The sequence below is a fragment of the Tachysurus vachellii genome, chromosome 22, assembly GCF_030014155.1.
Source record: "Tachysurus vachellii isolate PV-2020 chromosome 22, HZAU_Pvac_v1, whole genome shotgun sequence".
Classification (NCBI taxonomy): domain Eukaryota; kingdom Metazoa; phylum Chordata; class Actinopteri; order Siluriformes; family Bagridae; genus Tachysurus; species Tachysurus vachellii.
Window position 1 is genome coordinate 15,977,024 of NC_083481.1, and position 22,500 is coordinate 15,999,523.

General features: G+C 39.0%; 2 protein-coding genes across 5 annotated transcripts in view; one reads left to right on the forward strand and one right to left on the reverse strand.

The window, feature by feature from the left end:
• slc2a9l1 (solute carrier family 2 member 9, like 1) overlaps positions 1-10,731 on the forward strand; it is a 13,896-nt gene extending 3,165 nt beyond the window's left edge. Inside the window, exons 5-12 of the mRNA XM_060858128.1 lie at positions 306-435; positions 5,554-5,702; positions 5,918-6,105; positions 8,022-8,132; positions 8,439-8,540; positions 8,811-8,886; positions 8,996-9,123; positions 10,493-10,731. Coding sequence (XP_060714111.1) covers positions 306-435; positions 5,554-5,702; positions 5,918-6,105; positions 8,022-8,132; positions 8,439-8,540; positions 8,811-8,886; positions 8,996-9,123; positions 10,493-10,675 — 1,067 coding nt within the window. The 3' untranslated portion in view covers positions 10,676-10,731. The remainder of the gene's footprint in view (positions 1-305; positions 436-5,553; positions 5,703-5,917; positions 6,106-8,021; positions 8,133-8,438; positions 8,541-8,810; positions 8,887-8,995; positions 9,124-10,492) is intronic.
• Positions 10,732-20,494: 9,763 nt separating this feature from the next.
• The window catches only part of prickle2b (prickle homolog 2b), an 89,906-nt gene continuing 87,900 nt past the window's right edge, over positions 20,495-22,500 (reverse strand). For all 4 annotated transcript variants that reach the window (XM_060857900.1, XM_060857903.1, XM_060857904.1 and 1 more), the window contains 2 exons: positions 22,007-22,500; positions 20,495-21,906 (listed from right to left, as the gene is read on the reverse strand). The exon at positions 22,007-22,500 is cut by the window's right edge and continues 337 nt beyond it. In XM_060857900.1, coding sequence (XP_060713883.1) covers positions 21,008-21,906; positions 22,007-22,500 — 1,393 coding nt within the window. In that variant the 3' untranslated portion in view covers positions 20,495-21,007. The remainder of the gene's footprint in view (positions 21,907-22,006) is intronic.

Consider the following 22,500-nt stretch of genomic DNA (forward strand, 5'->3'; position numbering starts at 1 on the left):
TTTTTTAATGAACAGATAATTATGTAAACTATGACTTTAAATATTATTAGAATTATTACTAGTTGATAGATAAAACACTTTGAGCTTCTGTGCATTTATTTATTTGTTTGTTTGTATATGTATGCAGTTCTGCTTCTTCTTCTTCTTCTTCTTCTTCTTATTATTATTATTATTACTATTATTATTATTATATTTCTGAATGTGGTAGTTCATTTCAGTTAAACTTAAACTGTAAAAAATAAACAGAAAAAACTTATATAAACGATCTGAATTTAATTTAATGTAATTTCATTTCATTTTTTAAGGCTTAGCTGGGAACCTCCATTGCATCTACCTCGGAGAGAGCGCACCCAAGAAGATAAGGGGAACGGTGTCAGTAACGATGGCGACCTTCAGTGCTATCGGCAAGCTGGTGGGGCAGATCGCAGGTCTGAGGTGAGGAAATGAGAAACTATTGGAGCTCAAATCCCAGCTTTGACCTAATCCCTGTTTTTCACCTGGGCTGTCGATGTAAACAAAAATATAAGACACACTAATGCTTATAATTAGGGTTTAAATTGTAGGAGAGCTCAGGAGAGATGATCTCATGAACCTTCATCTTAAATGACTGACAGGAGAAAATGTGTTTATAACTAGATTTATCTCCAACGTCTCGTAATCATATTTCCATGATATCAAAGCTGAGACCTGAATAAAATAACCCATTTAACTAAAAATCTGTCTATATTCGTCTGAAAATTGCTGATCGCAGGTCTGTTGGGGTTCCAGTGATTTATGAAAATGAGAAGTTACTGAAGCAAAATCTAATAAACATGCCATGATATTAAATAAAGTTTCCAGCAAAAACCAAATGGTTTGTAAAATAACATAGGGTCTGGGCCTCTTAATGCAAAGCCTAGGCATATCTCTAGCATAGATGAACCTGGCCATACATCTAAGAAGATTTGACGTTATACATTAAAAAAAAATAAAAAATTAGGTTAGAAGATCATGCAAGTGTTTTTTACGGTGGCCGAAAAGTGCAAAACACATTAACAAATCCGAAAACAAATTAACAAATCCGAAAACAAATTAACAAATCCGAAAACAAATGAACAAATCCGAAAACACATTAACAAATCCCAAAACACATTAACAAAACCCAAAACAAATTAACAAATCCCAAAACAAATTAACAAATCCCAAAACACATTAACAAATCCAAAACAAATGAACAAATCCCAAAACACATTAACAAATCCGAAAACACATTAACAAATCCCAAAACAAATTAACAAATCGCAAAACAAATTAACAAATCCCAAAACACATTAACAAATCCAAAACAAATGAACAAATCCCAAAACACATTAACAAATCCCAAAACACATTAACAAATCCGAAAACAAATTAACAAATCTGAAAACAAATTAACAAATCCCAAAACACATTAACAAATCCCAAAACAAATTAACAAATCCCAAAACAAATGAACAAATCCGAAAACACATTAACAAATCCCAAAACACATTAACAAAACCCAAAACAAATTAACAAATCCCAAAACAAATTAACAAATCCCAAAACACATTAACAAATCCAAAACAAATGAACAAATCCCAAAACACATTAACAAATCCGAAAACACATTAACAAATCCCAAAACAAATTAACAAATCGCAAAACAAATTAACAAATCCCAAAACACATTAACAAATCCAAAACAAATGAACAAATCCCAAAACACATTAACAAATCCCAAAACACATTAACAAATCCGAAAACAAATTAACAAATCTGAAAACAAATTAACAAATCCCAAAACACATTAACAAATCCCAAAACAAATTAACAAATCCCAAAACAAATGAACAAATCCCAAAACACATTAACAAATCCCAAAACAAATGAACAAATCCGAAAACACATTAACAAATCCGAAAACACATTAACAAATCCCAAAACAAATTAACAAATCCCAAAACACATTAACAAATCCCAAAACAAATTAACAAATCCCAAAACACATTAACAAATCCCAAAACAAATTAACAAATCCCAAAACACATTAACAAATCCCAAAACACATTAACAAATCCCAAAACAAATGAACAAATCCCAAAACACATTAACAAATCCGAAAACACATTAACAAATCCCAAAACAAATTAACAAATCCCAAAACACATTAACAAATCCCAAAACACATTAACAAATCCCAAAACAAATGAACAAATCCCAAAACACATTAACAAATCCGAAAACACATTAACAAATCCCAAAACAAATGAACAAATCCCAAAACACATTAACAAATCCCAAAACACATTAACAAATCCCAAAACAAATGAACAAATCCCAAAACACATTAACAAATCCCAAAACACATTAACAAATCCCAAAACAAATTAACAAATCCCAAAACACATTAACAAATCCCAAAACAAATTAACAAATCCCAAAACAAATGAACAAATCCCAAAACAAATGAACAAATCCCAAAACACATTAACAAAACCCAAAACAAATTAACAAATCCTAAAACAAATTAACAAATCCCAAAACACATTTCCTTTCAGAAATCCTGTCAGGTCAGCCCATTGAAATATCTGACTCACAAATACTTCTGAGAGGAAATTAAGTCAAATTAGCCACTTAGCTAGCTAGCATAGTCAGTCCTGGCCTTATTTGTCTGAGGGAGATTGTTTAATTGTTTGTTCGTAATCCTTAGCTAGCACAGGCTAACCTGAAAGGATTTCTGAACGGGTTCACTTTTTATGATCTTCATGTCTAATTCTAACCTTTGAACGGATTTATTTTTTCTAAGCTTAAAATCCTCTGCAGTTATACGTCCTACTCTAGCCCAATTTGACTATTTCAAGATTTTCACTATGACAGTATTTTAGTGCGGAATATTCGAATGGGACTCCCAATGCTTTCCGAAATCCTGTCAGGTTAGCTTATGCTAGCTAGTTGTCTGTGTTAGCTGGCTGTATATAATTCTCATTGATACCTTGCTCTTTAACATACATACGTATGCATACGTCGTATGCAAAAGTTTAGGAACCCCTGACAATTTCCATGATTTTCCTTTATAAATATTTGGGGGTTTGGATCAGCGATTTCATTTTGATCTATCAAATAACTGAAGGACACTAAAGTAACATTTCAGTCGTGAAATTAACAGAAAATGTGCAACATGCGACATAATTTCAAAACGAAATTAGACAGGTGCATAAATTTGGGCGCCCTTGCAATTTTGTTGATTTGAATACCTGTAACTACTTAGCACTTATTAACTGAAACACACAATTGGTTTGGTGGCTCATTAAGCCTTGAACATCATAGACAAGTGCATCCAATCATGAGAAAAAGTATTTAAGGTGACCAAGTGCAAGTTGTTGTTCTCTTTGACTCTCCTCTGAAGAGCGGCAACATGGAGGCATCAAAACAACTCTCAAATGACCTGAAAACAAAGATTGTTCAACATTATGGTTTAGGGGAAGGCTACAAAATGTTATCGCAGAGATATAAGCTGTCAGCGTCCACTGTGAGGAACATAGTGAGGAAATGCCACAGGCACCACAGGCACAGTTCTTGTCAAGGCCAGAAGTGACAGGCCACGTAAAATATTGGAGAGGCGAAGGATGGTGAGAAACGGTCAAAAACAGCCCACAGACCACCTCCAAAGACCTAAAACATCAACTTGCTGCAGATGGTGTCACCGTGCATCGTTCAACAATTCAGCGCAGTTTGCACAAATTAAGCTGTACGGGAGAGTGATGCGAAAGAAGCCTTTTCTGCACACACACGCCACAAACGGAGTCGCTCGAGGTCTGCAAACGCACATTTGGACAAGCCAGCTTCATTTTGGAATAAGGTGTTGTGGAGCGATGAGACAAAGATTGAGTTATTTGGTCATAACAAGGGGCGTTATGCATGGCAGCAAAAGAACACAGCATTCCAAGAAAAACACTTGCTACCCACAGTAACATTTGGTGGAGGTTCCATCATGCTGTGGGGCTGTGTGGCCAGTGCCGCTTCTGGGAATCTGGTTAAAGTTGAGGGTCGCATGGATTCCACTCAATATCAGCAGAGTCTTGAGAACAATGTTGAGGAATCAGTCATAAAGTTGGAGTTACGTCTGGGCTGGACAAGACAATGACCCAAAACACTGCTCAAAATCTACTCAGGCATTTATGCAGAGGAACAAGTACAATGTTCTGGAACGGCCATCCCAGTCCCCAGACCTGAATATCATCGAACATCTGTGGGGTAATTTGAAGCGGGCTGTCCGTGCTCGGCAACCATCAAACCTAACTGAACTGGAGATGTTTTGTAAGGAGGAATGGTCCAAAATACATTCATCTAGACACTCATTACAGGCTATACAGTGTTGTATAAAGTACTAGAAAGCAATACTTGAGTAAAAGTACAAGTATCGTACTAGAAAAAGACTTTGGTAGAAGTGAAAGTTACCTTTTAGAATATTACTCAAGTAAAAGTCTTAAAGTATCTGATATTTACTGTACTTAAGTATCAAAAGTCATTTGCTGATACTTAATGTATTTAAGTATTTGAAGTAAAAGTAAAAAGTATTTTTTTTAAAAAAAGCAAGCGGTTAGAACTTTTATTGTGAACTTTATTGTGGCTTTCTTATAGTAAAGCATAAAGCATATTCAGGGTTCCCATGTCATCTTAATCTCACTCATCAAATCAAAATCACAACCTTTTCCTGCATATTTTTAGAGCAGACAACATTTTGAAAAAAACAAAAAAAACTTCAGGTAAAAATGAAAAATAAATAATAACTTATTTCTTTAAAAAAAAAATGACTTGCTGGTAGGGAGAACATTTTGGTCATGTGGTAGGGCTTACTCCCCAGGTCACCATCTAACACACACACAGGCCATCTGTGTCCAGCAGCTACAAATACGCCAGTCAACTGTTCATCTTCAAAAGAAGCTGGTTTACAAAGTTGCCAGAATTTAGTCTTACTCATCTTGGACTATCGTCGGGGTGGTCGTCCACGATAACGGGAGGTCCTCCAGTAGGTGCTTCCATGGCGGTTTCAGTTGTGCTTCCTCCTCCTTTGGCAACATTACGCTTAAATAGAGCGTGCGGAGCGTGATGCAATCCAGGAGCAGTGATTTGCCAAACCTCCCTTATTGCAAGTCGCACACATTTCTTCTGATTTTATTTTGTAGTAACGAGTAACGAAAAGTAGACATTTTATCTAGGAAATGTAGTGGAGTAAAAGTGAAAGTTGACATAAATTTAAATAACGAAGTAAAGTACAGATACGTGAAATTTCTACTTAAGTACGGTAACGAAGTATTTGTAATTTCGTTTTGATGCATGTTGCGCATTTTCTGTTAATCCAATAAACCTCATTTCACTACTGAAATATTACATTAGTGTCCTTCAGTTATTTGAGAGATCAAAATGAAATCGCTGATCCAAACCCCCAAATATTTATAAATGAAAATCTTGGAAATTGTCAGGGGGTTCCTAAACTTTTGCATATGACTGTACATTACCATACATACTAATAAACACTGTCTGTTGTGACAGTGAGATCCTGGGTCGAGAGGATCTGTGGCACATTCTGCTTTGTGTTCCAGCGTTTTTTGGTTTCGTTCAGATGTTTACGCTGCCATTCTTTCCTGAAGCGCCAGTATATTTACTGATAGAGAAAGGGAAGATTGAGGAGTGTAAAAAAGGTGAGAATTTACTTTCGTACGTGTATCTGTCTATTATTCGGTGATCAAAGCTAAAAATGTGTAAAATTGTTGTATTTGTTTTATTCCACATCTAACACAATTTGCTTTTTATCCATTTATGGTTACATGAAATGTTGAGAAGTCAGTTCCGGTTATCACTTATGTTATAGCTATAGTTGTGGGGTTGTTTCCCCCCCATTCCTGTGTTGTTGCAGGGCTGCAGTGCCTGTGGGGTCCGGGTGATTATAAACTGGAGATCGAGGAGATGCAGGAGGAGCAGGCCGCTCTGAAAGGACAGTGCAATAAGAGTATGCTCGAGCTGCTGACAGACTCCAATATCCGCTGGCAGTGTATCTCTCTGGTCGTCCTCTATGAAGCCATACAGTTCTGTGGTATCTCAGGAGTAAATATCCCAAAGACATAATGCTTCTAATGTTTTACATATATGCAGTGATATATCTGCTTCAAGACTTAACCCAGTGATCTCCACTTTAGTCTGTCTTGCCACATTCAAATGACTGCTAGAAGCTTCGCATTTTCACGTGACTAAAAATAACAAATGAGCAAATGAACCTAAGAATCTGGAACGATTAAAAGTTGCATCTGTTTAAAATGAGATAAAAATGCAACTACTGTATGAATGAATTCCTCACACACGGCATTTTAGATGAACATTTTTAGTCAGATTATATACCCAAAGATGTAAGGTAAGAATCAGAGGATATAAAATGGTGATGCCTGACCTCTAGTGGTGGATAAATTGCTGACAAGTTGGGATCTTTGAAAAGTTAAATAAAAAAAGAGTTGAGGTGACACAAGACCACTGAGTCAGCAGTGCCTTTAGATAAACGTGTCTTTAGATAAACTTTGAACGCTTACGCTTATAAAGAAAAAATCTTGAGAGTTAGTTGTTTAAAGTCCACCTGCCCTGAGCCACAAATGTGACACACACATTTGAGCCTGAGCTCAAATACCTGAGCACACTGAATGCCATAGTTATGAATTATATCATATCTTATCATATCATATCTTAAACAATGTATAAATCTTAAACAAAAGAATGGATAGATGAATTCAGGGGAGAAAAAAAAAAAAGCCTTTCTGTTCCAGTGGTGGTGTGGTAAAACCTTGGATTCTCAGTCCTGAGGTCTTTGGTTCAAGACTTGCATTGTCTATTTTAATAAACTGAAACAAGTTCAGGCTTTCAAATGAGAAATGTGCAAAAAATAAAGTGCATCCCTGTGGCATTGGTGGCTCTGTGGGTTAAGGCAGGTGTGTGTGAGTGGTACAAAGGTGCAAGGTTCAATTCTAGCTAGGGGTTAAATTTAAAGAAATAAGTTAGTTTTCTTATTTAAAAGTATCTTTACTTTCTTAGTAAATAAGTTACTAGTAAAGTAAAACAATGAAGTAACTAACTTTACATGTATGGAAGCTAAATGCACCATGTATGTAAATAATTAAATTAAGTATATATATAAAAAAAAAAAATGAAAGCAAATATATAGGAATAGCAAGTAGGGAAATAATAAATAAAAAGATAAATTAATAAATATAATTATATAGGTAATATATTAAACATGGCAGATCCCAGAGTAGCATAACCCCCTGTTCCACCTCTCCCAGAGCCCCAGGTGGGACATACTGGCTTTCACTCTTCTTTCTCACTTTGCCAGATTTAGTGCCCCACTGGGTTCCAGCACCTTCAGCTCCCCAGAGGGGTCTCAATCCTGTGCACTCACAGGGGTATCAACCCAGACCTCACCTCTAGCCCACTGAACCACCAGTGCTTTCTGACTACACAGCTTTTTTTAGGGGGTTTATCTTTTACTTGACAACACCAACACACACCCAGACAGATTTTCATAAGAAAACCACATCATTACTGAGCCTTGAACCAGGACTGTCAGACTCTCACACCTACTGCCACACTAACCCCATGAGCCACCAGTGCCTTTGGAGTACTGAACATTTTTGGCGATACATGTAAGAAAACTTGTCACCAGACGCAGGCCTTGAACCACAACTTTCTTAGCTGTAAGGAAGTTATAATACTCACACTACTTTATCACTTGCCCATGGCTTTGTGGTAAAATACTTGTCTCTTACTCTTGAGGTACTTGGTTCAAATCTCATTGAAAGTTCCGGTTGGTGTCAAAGCTGCTGCTGTTCGTTCCTTCATTCACACGGTTTTAATCTAAAAAGTCTCCGTAAACTGTTCTAAGCAGAATTTATGAGTCATTACATTCGTAGCATGTCTGTTAGTTTGTCTGCTTCCGTATCTTATATTTAATTTTTAGTCTCCTTCTGCTGTTTCCACAGATTAGCGTTTTTGCTTACAGCATCTTCCAAGAAGCAGGAATTCCTGAGGACAAGATCCGGTATGTCACACTGGGAGTCGGGGCTTCGGAAATCCTCACCTCCATCACGTGTGTAAGTTACAAATTACATCCTCACACACACACACAGCAGTCAGAAGACAACAGCACCTACACTTTTGCAAGCTATATGAATAGGCAAATTAGACTGGATTCCTATTCCAATGTATTACAATACATTTGCATATTAGAATATGATTGGCTCATAGATTTTATGATGCAATAACACTTTTAAAGCACACAGCATTTAAAGTTTAGGATGCTCTTTAAAAAAATGATGCTGCATCATCACTAAGAGTAAAGCTAACTAAATGTGATGTCGTAATGTCGCTGTATGATGTGTTACCCTTCTTTCACACAGAGCATTATGATCGACCGTGTTGGAAGGCGAGTGCTGCTTTGGGGAGGTTTCGGGATCATGGCAGCCATTATGGTTTTGCTCACCATCACACTTCAGCTAAAGGTGATTCTTTGTTCTTTCACACCAATGTATCCTTATTTTTTTTTGTTTGTTTTATTTCCCCTTTAAATTTGAATTCCCTGTATTGAAATTTATACGTATCATGTACTCATGTTTATAGAGATGTGTGTCACTTTGAGATTCATTTTGAACTTGTGACTAAAACAATTTTCATAAATGATGGAAAATCAATTAGAAATTTGTCCTGTTGAAATCCTTCATGTTTTACGGAGCTTTCCTCCCTTTTCCCTTTTCACCATTTCCTGTTACTAGGATTATGATTTGTGGGTTCCGTACACCAGCGTCTGCCTCGTGTTTCTCTTCGTCATCTCCTACGGAGGAGGACCGGGTAAAAAACACACAGTGTGACAAGCTGAGATATAGATGCTTAAATCTATATCTTATAAGATGTTTATATACTTGAAAGTATGATACATTGGTTTGTCTTTGCTCGACAGCTGGAGTCTCCGTGCCGCTCAGTTACGAGATGTTTGTCCAGTCGTATCGCTCGGCCGCCTTCATGTTTCTGGGACTTATAATATGGGCAGGCTTCACTGTATTCGGCTTCCTTTTTCCGTTTCTCCTTGTAAGTTAGTCACATGCACTTAGAATGGTAGTAACTGCTGATTACTGTGCATATAAATATATAAATCTCCAAGGAGACAGCCTTATTGTAAAAAGTATTAACTTTTACATATCCACAATACACTGGAGGAACCCTGGAGAAAGATTCATGTAACCTTTTCACCCCAAATGTGTGTGACGTTACAGCAGTGGTCTTCACTATTTTTTTCATGTGAGCCACACTGATAGGACAAAGTCAATAGGAGAGCCACTTTCACCGCAAAGTATGCCAAGTTATTCAGTCTTAAATAGCTTATCTGCTTAAATACAATGTACAATATTGCAATACAATAATTACTCGAGTTGCGGATGACGCATGCTCCCCATCAGTTACCTCTTTTGTCACTGTCACATTGCTTTGTTGCTGTTCATTTTGTGCGCGGGATTGTTTGATAAGAAATCGATCCATTTTTTAGTCCGTGTGTGTACAGTAAACACAAGTTGTTAACTAGCATGAAACACAAACTAGCTTCTAGCAGGCCGCCAAAAACTGGCTATTGCGCAGAACGCAGTGAGTCAGTGACGAGTCAAATAATATATATAAATATATATTATTATTTGTAATAGAGCACATTCGTTTTTCTATGCTTCCCTGATTGTTTTTCTGCCATGCGAGCCGCATATTAAAGCTTGGCGAGCCGCAGGAGGCTCGCGAGCCGCGCAATGAGTAACACTGCGTTACAGGAATCTAATCACCAGTGGGCTGTTGTGATAAAACGGTAACTTATCACCCCAGAGTTGATTTTTTTCTCCATAACATAATATCATGATGTTTTATTATTTCCTACACCACAGCACTAAAACAGCTTTATCTCAAAGAGTTACAGGTGCTTTTTCTATCCATTTCTAGTTACACTTTATGTTGTGGTTATAGTAAACACTGTAAACCGTAGCAACTGTTTCCCAGACGAAGAAATGCATCTTGTCAGAATAAAGACCATCCGAGACATTTTTAAATGTAAGCTAGTTTCTATTACTATAGAAACAATCATGTTACAAGCAGGACGTTAATATAAACAGTGCAGCTTGAATTACTGTCAGAGATGCCGAGGCAGGGATAGGAATTGAACAATAATTCACCGGTGCTGTGCTAGAAATGAATATAAACAATACAGTACAATACAAAGAGTTCAACTCAGCTACCCTGCACTATAATTCGCACATTTAACGTGCATAATTATAGCTATTTAAAACGTCCCCTGTTGCAGTCATAGGTATGAAAAGCAGTATAAAGGAATAAAGATTATAATCCTGCCTGGTCTTTCTGTTCTGATTGTTCAACCATAGAAAAGCCTGAACAAAACCTCACAGAACTCTCTTGTGTTCCTCAGAATACCATGAAGTCCTTCAGCTTTTTGATGTTCTCCTGCGTTTGTCTGGCCGCATCTCTTTACGCCGTCTTCATACTGCCGGAAACGAAGAGCAAAACTCCACTGGAGATCGCTGAGGATTTTAGAAATATCCGAGTGTGTGGCTCTGCGATTGAAGAGAAATGTTTGGAGACAAAGCTGTGAAAGATTTATGTTAAACCTAAATCATAAAAACAATAAAATCTGAACACAAGCTATAAAAACACACAAAAAAAATCAAATTTGAACATAAATTATATATATATATATATATATATATATATATATATATATATATATATATATATATATATATATATATATATAAAAATACATTTGATGTTCAAATTAGAATTTTTTTGTGTGTTTTTATCATTTGTGTTCAAATTCTAAGGTTTTTTTTGTGTTTTCATAATTTCTGCATAAATTTCTAATTATTTTTGTGTTTTTATGATTTATGCTCAAATTTTAATGTTATATATTTTTTTTGTTTCTATTAAAATTTTCTTGCTTGTGTTTGTATGGGTTTTTTGTGTTGATATGTTCATATTTTAATAATGAAATAATCTCAGTACCGTAAAACCACGTAGTACTGTTTTACACTCAAATCCTTAATCAGACTCTGTACAAGTTCAGTTGAACATGTGAAGAATTTGTCTTTAAACCTGAATTAATTTATTTAAAAGAACACCAATAAGCCATATATTTAAAGCTGAAACATCTATTTGCTCTGTTAAAATAGTATTTTGATGAATCTGTAACCAAGAACACACTCTTAAAGCAGTTAGCTACTTGTGCTTTATTCCAGCTAATCATTACCAAGCTAGCTCGCTAGCTAGCTAGTGAGTCTGTGGTTTTGTTAGCTTTAAGGAATGTTTTTTTTTTAAACCTTAAAACCTATAAAACCCATATAAGTCTGTTCATTCTCAGTAATTGTGTATAGTGGGTTGGATGCAAATTGGATGTATTGTGCCCGAGGTAATGGCGCTAACTGTTAGGTTGCTGCTAGAAAATAGCAACATCAAGTAGCCATATTGTGATTCTGTGGTATTTGTTTCTCAACTTGTTTTTAGATGTAGTAAGGCTGGAATTTTGCAGAGATCTGAGGAGAAATCCTCTGGGATTTTAAAGTGAGCTCTCATTATAAACTCCACCTCATTGTCCAAACTGATCTTCATCTGCATTTCAATTCTGTGCCATGAAATTACAGCTCAGTGGCTTTAGGAGTCCAGCGGGATTTCCCGTCAGGCTTCAGTCGTCCTTATCTCCGTCTGCCAGGCAGCACTTTTCAACTCTGAACTCATTTAGTCTTTAAATATACACCGTGTGCTATTCGTAGACAAGGACGTCAGATTGTGATGGACATCATCGCGTGACTAACGAGACGTTTTATCGTCCCTCGGCTGCCAGTCCTTATGTGTGTAAAACTGGGGTTTTAATCGAGAGGGTGTTTATTCCCTTCACATTCATGTGCTAATGTCAACTGCCCTCAAAGCCCTGATGGGACGAATTTAATGACACCAACGTCAATATTTAGCAGCAGAATCTTCAAATCCAGCAATAAATGACTTTATAACTAAATAACAAATCCTTCACTCTGTGCTGGAATTTAAAATGAAATAAGCTTGTACTATAAAGTACCTGTAAAGTCACATTTTTCTTTCTTCCATCCAATTAAACCCACATTTCTAGTGCCATGGTAGTTTATGAGGTGAGATGCTACGACCAGGGAGACGGATCTTCAATGTTGAGATTCAAATGTCAAAAATCCACCAAAAAAGAGGTGTACTATAAAATTTTGGGCATCAACAGTAGTAAAAGGCAATAAAGAGTCCAATAAAGAGTATCAGGTGTCGGCTGGACCGCAGAATGCGGAAGGTCGACTGGTTTATTCCTCTCAACAGCAATGCCAAGAAGACAAGTACATTCAAGAGTCTACAAGGTTGAATGTTGGATGAGGATCAAATCAAGAACAGCTGCCTGATTTTGCATGATTCACGTCTCAAATCCACTAATAAGGAAATGTTTGCAGGTATGATTCAACAAACCCTCATTACTGTATCTCAAACTCACAAGAACGTTCGAGTTTATCCAAACCAATTGTTTTGGGGTGTTTGTTTTATGTTCAAATTTCATTATGTTTTTGTGTTTATATTCAAAATTTCGTTTTTTTGTTTGTATTTTTTGTGTTTATAATTTATGTTCAAATTTAAACATATATAATATAATGGCAGCTCCATCGTGACCGGCTCCTTGGAGTATAATCTGACATGGAGAACACGTGTATCATCCAATCTGGCATCAGATCCGACTACAAAGTCATCAGAGATCATCTTGTTCACCGTGACAACTGGTTTAAGTATGACAATAAAATGACGATGGGTAAACTCACCATATCCTACAATTTTGTTCACTTTTCCAGAACTTTCCAAAAATTTCCAGAGCCGACAGAAGTCCGAGAGATCTTTAAGGAACCAGTGCGTTGGAGCAATTAGACTGGTTAGTGAATTGTAGTACATCTGAATGGTCAGATGGAGGAGGTGTTTATCTTCAGAATAGAGAGACAGAGAGAGAGAACTGAAACAAAACACGATGAAAAAAGAAATCCTTGTGTAACTCTTACAATGTTCGGAAAGTCCAAAACCAGCAAATTAATCCTAACCTGATATCTAGTGCGGCGCTGATTAAACCTTCATACGTACCATGATGTGAATGTGAGTAACATCATAGCCGTGATTCATACAAGAGCAGCCAAATCTTTTGAGCCAAGTGCTTTATCAGACAGGAGAATTTCGTCCTTGTCTACTAGAGCGTCGGGGACAATCAGCTAAGGAACGAACGCAGCGCTAATTCCGTACTGACAATGACGAGCACTTTGACAGCACGATAGAGCTTCTGTCAGCAAGACAAAGTCACTGGCAGCTGCACAGTGACAGTGTGAACTGTTCAGGTCTGAGGGGCCAGGACAGGTTGCCGAGGTATAATTAGGTCCATTAGCATGATTATGAATGTGGATTTGAGCTTCTTCCTGACTGAAGGTGTCCGTTATTCGTCTGGATGTGAGCGAGCGAGCGTGGGGGCAGATGGCCTTTGTTTCTCCATCACGAGGGAGACAATGTGACGTTCCTGTCTTTTTCAACAAGTACAGCATACACTCTTCTTCGCCGTCTGGTATCATCGATCTAGCAAACGGGCCGATAAATAACGAGAAAAACCATTTCGATTTCTATTAGCATTAAATCAGCAGCCAAATGGACGAACGTCTTGCATTTGCTCATTTTTTTAGAATCATTTCTAATTAGTTATATGAGAAAGGTGTACAAACTCAAAACAATCTAGGGTCAGGTGAATGGACTTGATTCAGATACACAAAAAAATGATAATTTTAGGTACAAATTACACCGATTTGAAGTAATTCACTTACATAAAAGTAGGGAGCTAGAAAATTTACATCATCTGGTCCTTGAGTATGAGAGTATTTACTTTGCAAATTACATCTAGGACAAATCTGAGAATGTTTCATTTCTTGTTTGTTTTTGTGTAAATGAACCACAATGAAGAAGATACCGTTAGTTGCTAATTTACTGGGGTTTTAGTAGCTCGCTAGATTCATAGGCTGGCTAATTCATATAGGTTTTTAACTACTTAGCTATCTAGAGAATTTCTGCCTTGCTCGTTATCCTGAGTGTTACCTCAAAGTATATTCAAGCGTCCCAGAATTCGAACGACACGCAATCGCTCAGTATCAAACACCGAAGCGACATTTTAAGATAAAAACAGTTGTAAAAAGAAAAAAAATAAATTTTAGTCAGCTAGTGAAATGTTCATGCCTTGGTTCGTAGGTCATCACATGTTCTTTACAGTATTTTAAATTTTATACATCGGCTCAGAGCTGCTTATCTGTCTTCACCGTCTCAGACGCTGCTACTGCCGACTTTTGATTTTGTCTAGAAGTGACATTATTTCAAAATTCTTAATTTTACTCTGTATTTAAAATTGTAATTTTTCACCCCTGATCTTGCCATGTGTCCAAAAAAAACAGTGGAAAATGATTATTAACACTTCATGATGTACACCAAAACCTCCTGTTTATTCTAGGAGCCTACAAATAACAGAAAACACTCCCGGCTTAAAATGTGCGGTCTGGTGCCACCCCGTTTGACCGGGTGCCCTTAGCGAGTGCTTGGTATGTTCACCCATTCAGAGAGCTGGAAGGTCAGGGCAGATAGCAAGCATGTGCAGTGTTTGGAGATTAGAAATGCTGGACCCAAGATCTTAGGAACACCATTAGTATTCTCCAGAGTGACAGAGACATGATCCAAAGCTCTTATCAGGATTAGCAGCACCCTAATCCAGAAATTCCTAATTCTTTTAGAGACTTCCTGTTGATTTACGAGCCACAAATGGGCTCCAGTGAAGCATGGACGTTTCTCAGAACAGACCCACGTGTGTTGTGCGAGTGGGCGTTATGAATCAACGTGCCACCAGTTCACACTACAGAGAACATCTCAGAGTGTGTGACTGAACAGAACAGAACAGAACAGAACAGAGTAAACCAACAGGAAAGAAAAAGTGTTAAAAAGTAATAAAACAAGACAGGACGTGCTGTTACAGGATCCCTGTTGATTATTTTCCTCTAACAGCACCGCATGGAGTGTTTTTGTTTCTCTTACAATACAGCAGCCACACTAAGTTAAGTTAATAAGAAAACAAATACAGCATACACCAAACAACGCGATTTTTTTCCCCACTGGCAACGAATCGTATAAATGAAAGCTGACACTGGAGACTCCTTCCGCAAACCAGGATCTCCAGGATTTTTAAATAGGATCATCGCTAAATCAAGAAAACAGGGACATGTGAGCATCCTAACCCAAAGCTCTTCCAGTTCTACCAATTTGAACAATTTTCCTCGAAACAGGAAGCGGTAAGTCTGTGGTTAAGACGGCGGACGGCTGGTGGGAAGGACGTGAATTGAAGTCACAGGACCACCGAGCGACTGCTGTTGAGCATGACCTTTAACTGCTCAGCTATATAAATTAGATAAATCTAAGACGTTCTGGTTAAGTTCTGTTTTTTTTTGGCCACAACAATCTGTGAAAATCCTGCAGGGACTGAATAAACAACCACTTCCTTTCCACAGAAACCTTGAAAATTATTTTATATTTATTTTTCAGTCTTACATTCTATAGTTATTCCACCATACAATCTGGTGACTGAGCTGCTGGTATAAAAGCGATGATGTGTTGTGCAGACAGACAGAGCTTAAACCCTATCTATCTCTTTGTGTGGAATTAACATATGTTCCTGTACACATTCAGCCCTGGAGACAGAATGTATGTGTCTTGACATAACTAGGATACGCTGTCTAATTGGAGATGTAGGGAATGGGAACGCTGATCGCTTAAAGGGCATTATTGCCAGCCTTGATTATGTGACATGGGAAGCGCACCAAGGCGTTTTTAGACCAAGCACAGATTTATTCGCTACAACACATCGTTAACAGTTTCAACACGCTATTTACGCCGATGGATACTAAACCAAGCTGGCAACCGAATCCCCACCAGGAGAGGATGAATCCCAGAACTGATCCAGGGTCAGCACTCGTTTGCCTCAGTGCTAATTGAAGACACATGATGAGGAGCAGACTGGATATCTCGGTCGGTTGCAGTCACACGATTCCTATTCACGGGTTGCTGTTGCGGCGCCATTAACATTCCTGCGTCTTACAGTTGCGAGTAATTAAACAAAGCTATTTTAAGGCCGAGAGTGCTAAGCGGTAATTTGGCGCAGTTTGACTTTAAACACAGATGATTACGGATTTCAGCAACCTTCGAAACAGACTCCACATCCTCCCCTTAAAGGGAATAAATAGCAGATACGGGAGCTATTCAGGGAAGCTGACTCGACACGAGTCAGGGCCAAGAAAAACAACGTTTTCAAGAGAAAGATCAAATGCAGATATGGGATGACCTCATTCATTCATTTATATTCATTTTCAAGAAATATACATTACAAAAGCTCTTATAATATCTCCATGGTTTGTTTTAACTCATTATAGATTGATTTGGTGCTAAAATTAGCGAAGGACCCTTTTTGATGTGACTCAAGCATACATTGAGTAGCTCGTAGCAAGAAGAATGAGAATTCTGAGAATATGGATCACTATTTGGTTACATGGAGGACTGGTTCTGTTTAAGACTCAAAACATCTGCAGGAAATTCCAGGTGCTGAAATATTTTAACAGAATATTTATTTGTTGTGCCACGAGGCTGCATGTTCTCCCTGACCCTGTGTAGGACAGGAGGTACAGAACACAGATGGACTGATGATTCATGATGACATCTTTTATAAAAACAGGACAACGTTCCAGAGTACACGTCTTAACCGAGGAATAGCCGTGTACTCTATACTTATACTACCAGAAAGAGACACACATGCTTGTGGACAATGTATTTCTCTGCAACATTGAATGAAAAAAAATTCCATCAAAAGGTTTACAATTTTTTTACGATTCTCTTTAGATTGACAAGGTTCCTGAGGTTCCAGAACAAGATTACAAGGCTATAACCTACAAGATTTAATATCTGCTTAAGGATTTGGGAAGAAAATGACCAATCGTTTAGAAGGTAATAAGTACATGAAGGTTACAGCTCGTTCTCTGGCTTTATGGCGCTTTTCCTTACCGGTTCATGTAACTTTCAGCAAACAGGAAGTGGGATGAGTTCAAGACACAAGACTACCAAGCTACAGCTGACAAACAAGCCCCTTAACTGCCCCAGTTAAAATGGCATGTACTAAACGCCATGGATAAAAAAAAAAACAAGTTTTATTAAGAGGTTTTTGTGTTTTTAAGAAAATGACCAACCTTATCAAACGGTCACAGATGATGTTTTAAAATGTAATAAATGTAATGTAATGTTATAAAAAGTCCGTCTCTGACTTTACGGTGCGTTTTCTCAGTGACCAACTGCAGTGCAGCCCTCAAACCGCAAGAAGAATATAGCCTTATTAACTGCTCCTAAAGCTTAAGAACTCCGATGCCAGTTTAACGTGGCGTGAAGCGTGGCCATAAACCACAGTTCATTTTTAACAAAAACCTGTAGCCGTGCACATAGCGTGAAGTGAACGAGTGCTTTAAACTCATGCTCCAAGTTTGAAACAGCTTCGGTATGGGTATCGACTCGTGCAAACGAGCTTGATTCAGCAAAAAAAAAAAAAAACTCTTGATGGTTTTCATTAGTGAATTGGACATGGTGTGTTTTGAAGGGATTCTCATATTGTTTCGTTCCTCTGCACTTATCCCGCAAGATTAAACAGTGAACACTGACTCCGGATTTACCAGAGTAAATAGTCAATATAATTATTCACTAGACTCAACAAGGAGTCTTGGTGAAACTGCTGCATTTTTCCAACAAAATGGGGGGAAAAAAAACAACAGACGATATCCTGTGAAGCAGACATATCAAGGGAGATATAATGAGATTTGACTGCTTGTGCAGATGTAGTCTACAGAGACACACCACAAGCCAGACGGTGGCATCTTCCAAAGCATATTTCCTTTCATTAATCAAATCGCTTCGTACACGAGCGAAGCTTTCCCAGGACAAATAGAAAATAAGAGAGAGCTGGGGTGTATGCAGCTCTGATGAGGTTCGCATGCCGAATTAACGCTGCTCGATACGTCCTCCATCAATGCACAGAGAAGCCCGAGAGCTCGGTTTCTTCTCACTACTGCAAACAATGAAGCTCCTGTTTTGTTTCAAATTCTAAAAAAAAGAAGAAAAGCTTGTCTCGTGGACTTTCGAGAAACATAAAAACAAGCCACGCAGCTGAACGTCAACCCGTATAGGTGTCGTCCGATTGGCTACAAATCCTTCTTGTTTTCATTTCCATCCTATAATATTTGGCACTGCTGCTACTGAATACAGACAAACCATCTCTTCTGACCGGAAGGGTGGGAACCCAAGCAAGAACGAGAAACCAGCATCATCCCACCCAGTCATTCTCCCAGTCATTCGCCCTTAATCAAGTTCACATGTTTATGCAGCTGGTTTCTACAATAACTTTTGTTTTTTTGTCCACATTCACCACATTATACAATACACACATTTTAAAGACGGACATTCCATAAAGATGAACACAAAGACATCTAAAGCCTCGTGTCTGTCAAGGATATTAGTGCTTCACCACATTTAATCAAGTCATTCCTCAGGAGTCAACATGGCTACACGAGTCGATTTCCCAACACAGCATTAGAAGCACTTTAAGGCTACTTTATACAGGTCGATAAACCGGGGTCTTATAAGTTTACTGCACGTCACGCTGCTCAACACGGTGTCAATGACATTCTGGTTCCGTAGCAGACTGTGTGATATCAATTTGCACACTTGCAATAAAAGGTTTTGGCTCCCGGTGGCATTTTTTACGTTTGTTGTAGCAGTGTTGAAAATTTGAAGATTTCCGACGGAACTAGCTCAAAGATCCTAATGCTGAGCGAGTCATTTAAAAAAGTGTGCATCTATTTTTCACTCACTCACTCTCACTCATTTTGTACTGCTTATCCAAACTACCTCAGGTCACGGGGAGCCTGTGCCTGTCTCAGGCGTCATCGGGCATCAAGGCAGGATACACCCTGGACGGAGTGCCAACCCATCGCAGGGCACACACACACACTCTCATTCACTCACGCAATCACACACTACGGACAATTTTCCAGAGATGCCAATCAACCTACCATGCATGTCTTTGGACCGGGGAGGAAACCGGAGTACCCGGAGGAAACCCCCGAGGCACGGGGAGAACATGCAAACTCCACACACACAAGGTGTGTGTCAATCATTTTTCTAAAAGCATCCGACAGACTGAATTTCCAGATTTTAATAGATATTTTAGTCAATTTATATGGAGATTTGATTAATGCTCATGGCAAAACTCCTCATTAGCCAAATACTGGCAGACTAATTAACACAGTGTGATTGCCGTTCATCATATGGGGCACCAAGATCTCAGTATTGTACTGCGGTTCTAATGAAAAACAGCCCTATTATTAATATTAAATGTTACCACAGTTAGATTTAGAGCCCATCCATGCATCCATACATATTCTGTTGTGCTAATCCTACAAAGGGTCATGGATCTATCCCGGGGGCAGATGGCAGATGTGCCAAAATTTAAAGACGCCAATCAGCCTACAGTTCATGTCTATGGCCTGAGGAAGAAAACTGCCAAAGCACAGGGTGATCACGACTAAGACGCTTCCCCCCCCAACTATTTCTAACATTCAGTAATATCATTAATCTGATCTGCTCTGATAATGTGTCGATTAATATAGTTATAGTTTCTCTACTACACAATGACGGAATTAATCAGCGTAATAAAATTCCGATCAAAAAAAAAGATTTGTTACTTAAAGGTGTAGATCGCGGTTATGAAAGGATTCGTGTTTGTTAGCACTTTGTAACAGCAAGCTTTCTGACTCAGGAAAAAAAAAAAGACTGAAGAGAGAAGGAATGTTAGAACGCTAACAGTTAACAGGAACTAACTTAATTTTTGGACGTAACTTTAAACGAATAAAAAGAGCATAAAAGAGGGATAGATTTCTCCATCGTTGATTAGTTTCCTGTTATAGCAAACCCGGTTGCGTCGTGTCCTTCGTGATACGTATCGTGTGACTTTACAATTTTTAAATTTGATTAGGATTCAATAACGGTGTCAGAGGGAATATTTCTTTAGCAAAAGCTAACATTTAGCACCGGTGCCAGAAGCGCGAGTCTACTCTGAATCTCAGTATGTCAAAGCGAGGGCGAAATGAATCAGCTTTGTGAAAAGGAAACGTCTGAGTAACGGTGGGCAGACGACGCCTCGTCGCCGTGTTCTGATGCATTTATTCATTGAGCAGATGGTGAGTGAGTTGGTTTTTTTTTTGTTTCCAAAGACCATGTCGTGCTCTGATGATCTGGAACCAACAGCTATCAGTCAAACTACTTGATGAAATGCACTTTTAATTTCCAAATACAGGACAAAAACCAGCAAAGTAACTTGCATGCGTTCCTATGGAATCTCTACATTATACTTAATACATAAATGATTCTATTGTTACAAAATATAAAAAATATGTGTGTATACATTTACATTATATTTCACTTTACATCCTTAACTTAAGTGTATTTATTCATTCGTTTACTAATATACACATCGTAATTACTCAATCGACTCATTTGGAAACACACTGCAAGGAGAAGTGGCGTGAAACTGGGCCGGCTATAAATGGAAGAAAACTAAACGCACTTGCACGTCGACTGCGGAAAGACCGGGCAAAACCTTTTCAAAGAATTGATTACTTAGGTATATCAAAATTAAACAATGATGCAAAAGCGTAATCTTAAGCGGTGACGTTACTGCATATCGCTTACTGACAACCACACGATACTGAAAAGCAGATTCAGGCGAAGAGAACTGTTGGCTTGTTATACGTGAGTGCAGCAAGAGCGTAGGTTAGGAAATGATACAGTTTTTGCTTTTCCTGCGCTTGCGAGTGTGTAATTGTCCTCGAGTTCCAAGGTGACCGGATCCTACGAGTCCTGTAGAACTGTACTTGTGCAGTAACTCCTCACTGGTCATATACCTTAGGTTAACAGGTTTGGGAATTGGCTCTCCCAAGAAATAGCCTTCGTCCTCGGATTCGGAAGATGAAGAACAGGTAGAGCACCAGTCGTCATCGTAATCGTATTGATCCCAGGCGTAGCGACCCATGTGGCGCTGCGGAGCTGGGTTCTGAAGCGTAAGGTCTGAAGTCGTGCGAGGGCACGGCCTGAACGGCTGCTGCCTCATTCTAGAATCTCTAATCCCACCGCTTATTTGATCCCGCTGACCACGTGGAGGAGGAAATCGATCATAATCCTCGCATACGCGTAGTTGTGATCGCTCCGGGATAGCCGGAGGTTGTTGGGCTGCCAAATTGAGCGCGTTTTCAGAACGAGAACGACGGGAACGCCGTGCACGGTGATGATGTCTTCGTCGCGGCTCTTCCGGTTCACGGACGCGCCGATGGGTCCGTTCACTCATGGGTGCCAATCGGGCATTGTGAGCACTGCTCACTGAACTTGCCCTGTCCTCTTCCTGATAGGTGAAGCCCGGTGGTAGAATGGTGATCCCAGGAGACTGCTGGGAATAGGGAAGCTGATATTTCACTTGTACCGATGGCTCCATCTCTAGGTAAGGCTGCCTGGTGGTGAGACTGTGGAGAGATTCTGAGCTGTGGAACTGCACTGAAGAGTTCAGGGTGCCCATGTTGCTCTTCTCCGAGACGTTCATGCCGGAGTCTTTACTCAAGTCGGGCATAGAGAAGCGGGACAAGTGCTCCTGCCTCTTACCGCCACCGTCTGCCGAGATTCCTGCATTTGACACAAGAAAAGGTAAAAACAATGTGTGCATATACAAGGGAAGAAACACAAATAAATTCATCATGCCAAGCCAAGGCAAGTCAAGAGCTACCTGTAGCATTTGACAGAGCTAGCGACTCCATGGAACCGCGAGGTGTTTGCTCCATTGGTGTCAGCTGTTCACTAAAGCTAAGTGCACTGATGGGGTTTCTGCTGCGTCCCATCTGAGCCGCAACCTCCCTCTCTCTTTCTCTCTCTCGCTCCCGTTGAAAGGCATGCATGCTGACAGAGCGCTTGTCCACGAACCCACTGGATGGCAACTCATTGAAGCTAGCTTGCGCTTTCAGCTCGGAAGGGTAACGTTCATCCATTTCCGGCTGGAGCCAGTTCTCATTGAATGAATGTCCTTTGAGGGCAGATACAGGAGGTCTCTTGGACTGTGCAGACTCTCTGAGCTTGCTGTCTTGTTGGGCATAGGATGTTCTGATGTTGCACTGACTCAGCAGTTGCAGAGGAGTTGGCGAAGTTTCGGCGCGACTCTCATAACCATATCTATCAGGTTGCTTTTTCCAGGATGGAGGATCTCGGGTCAGACTAGGGGCCTGA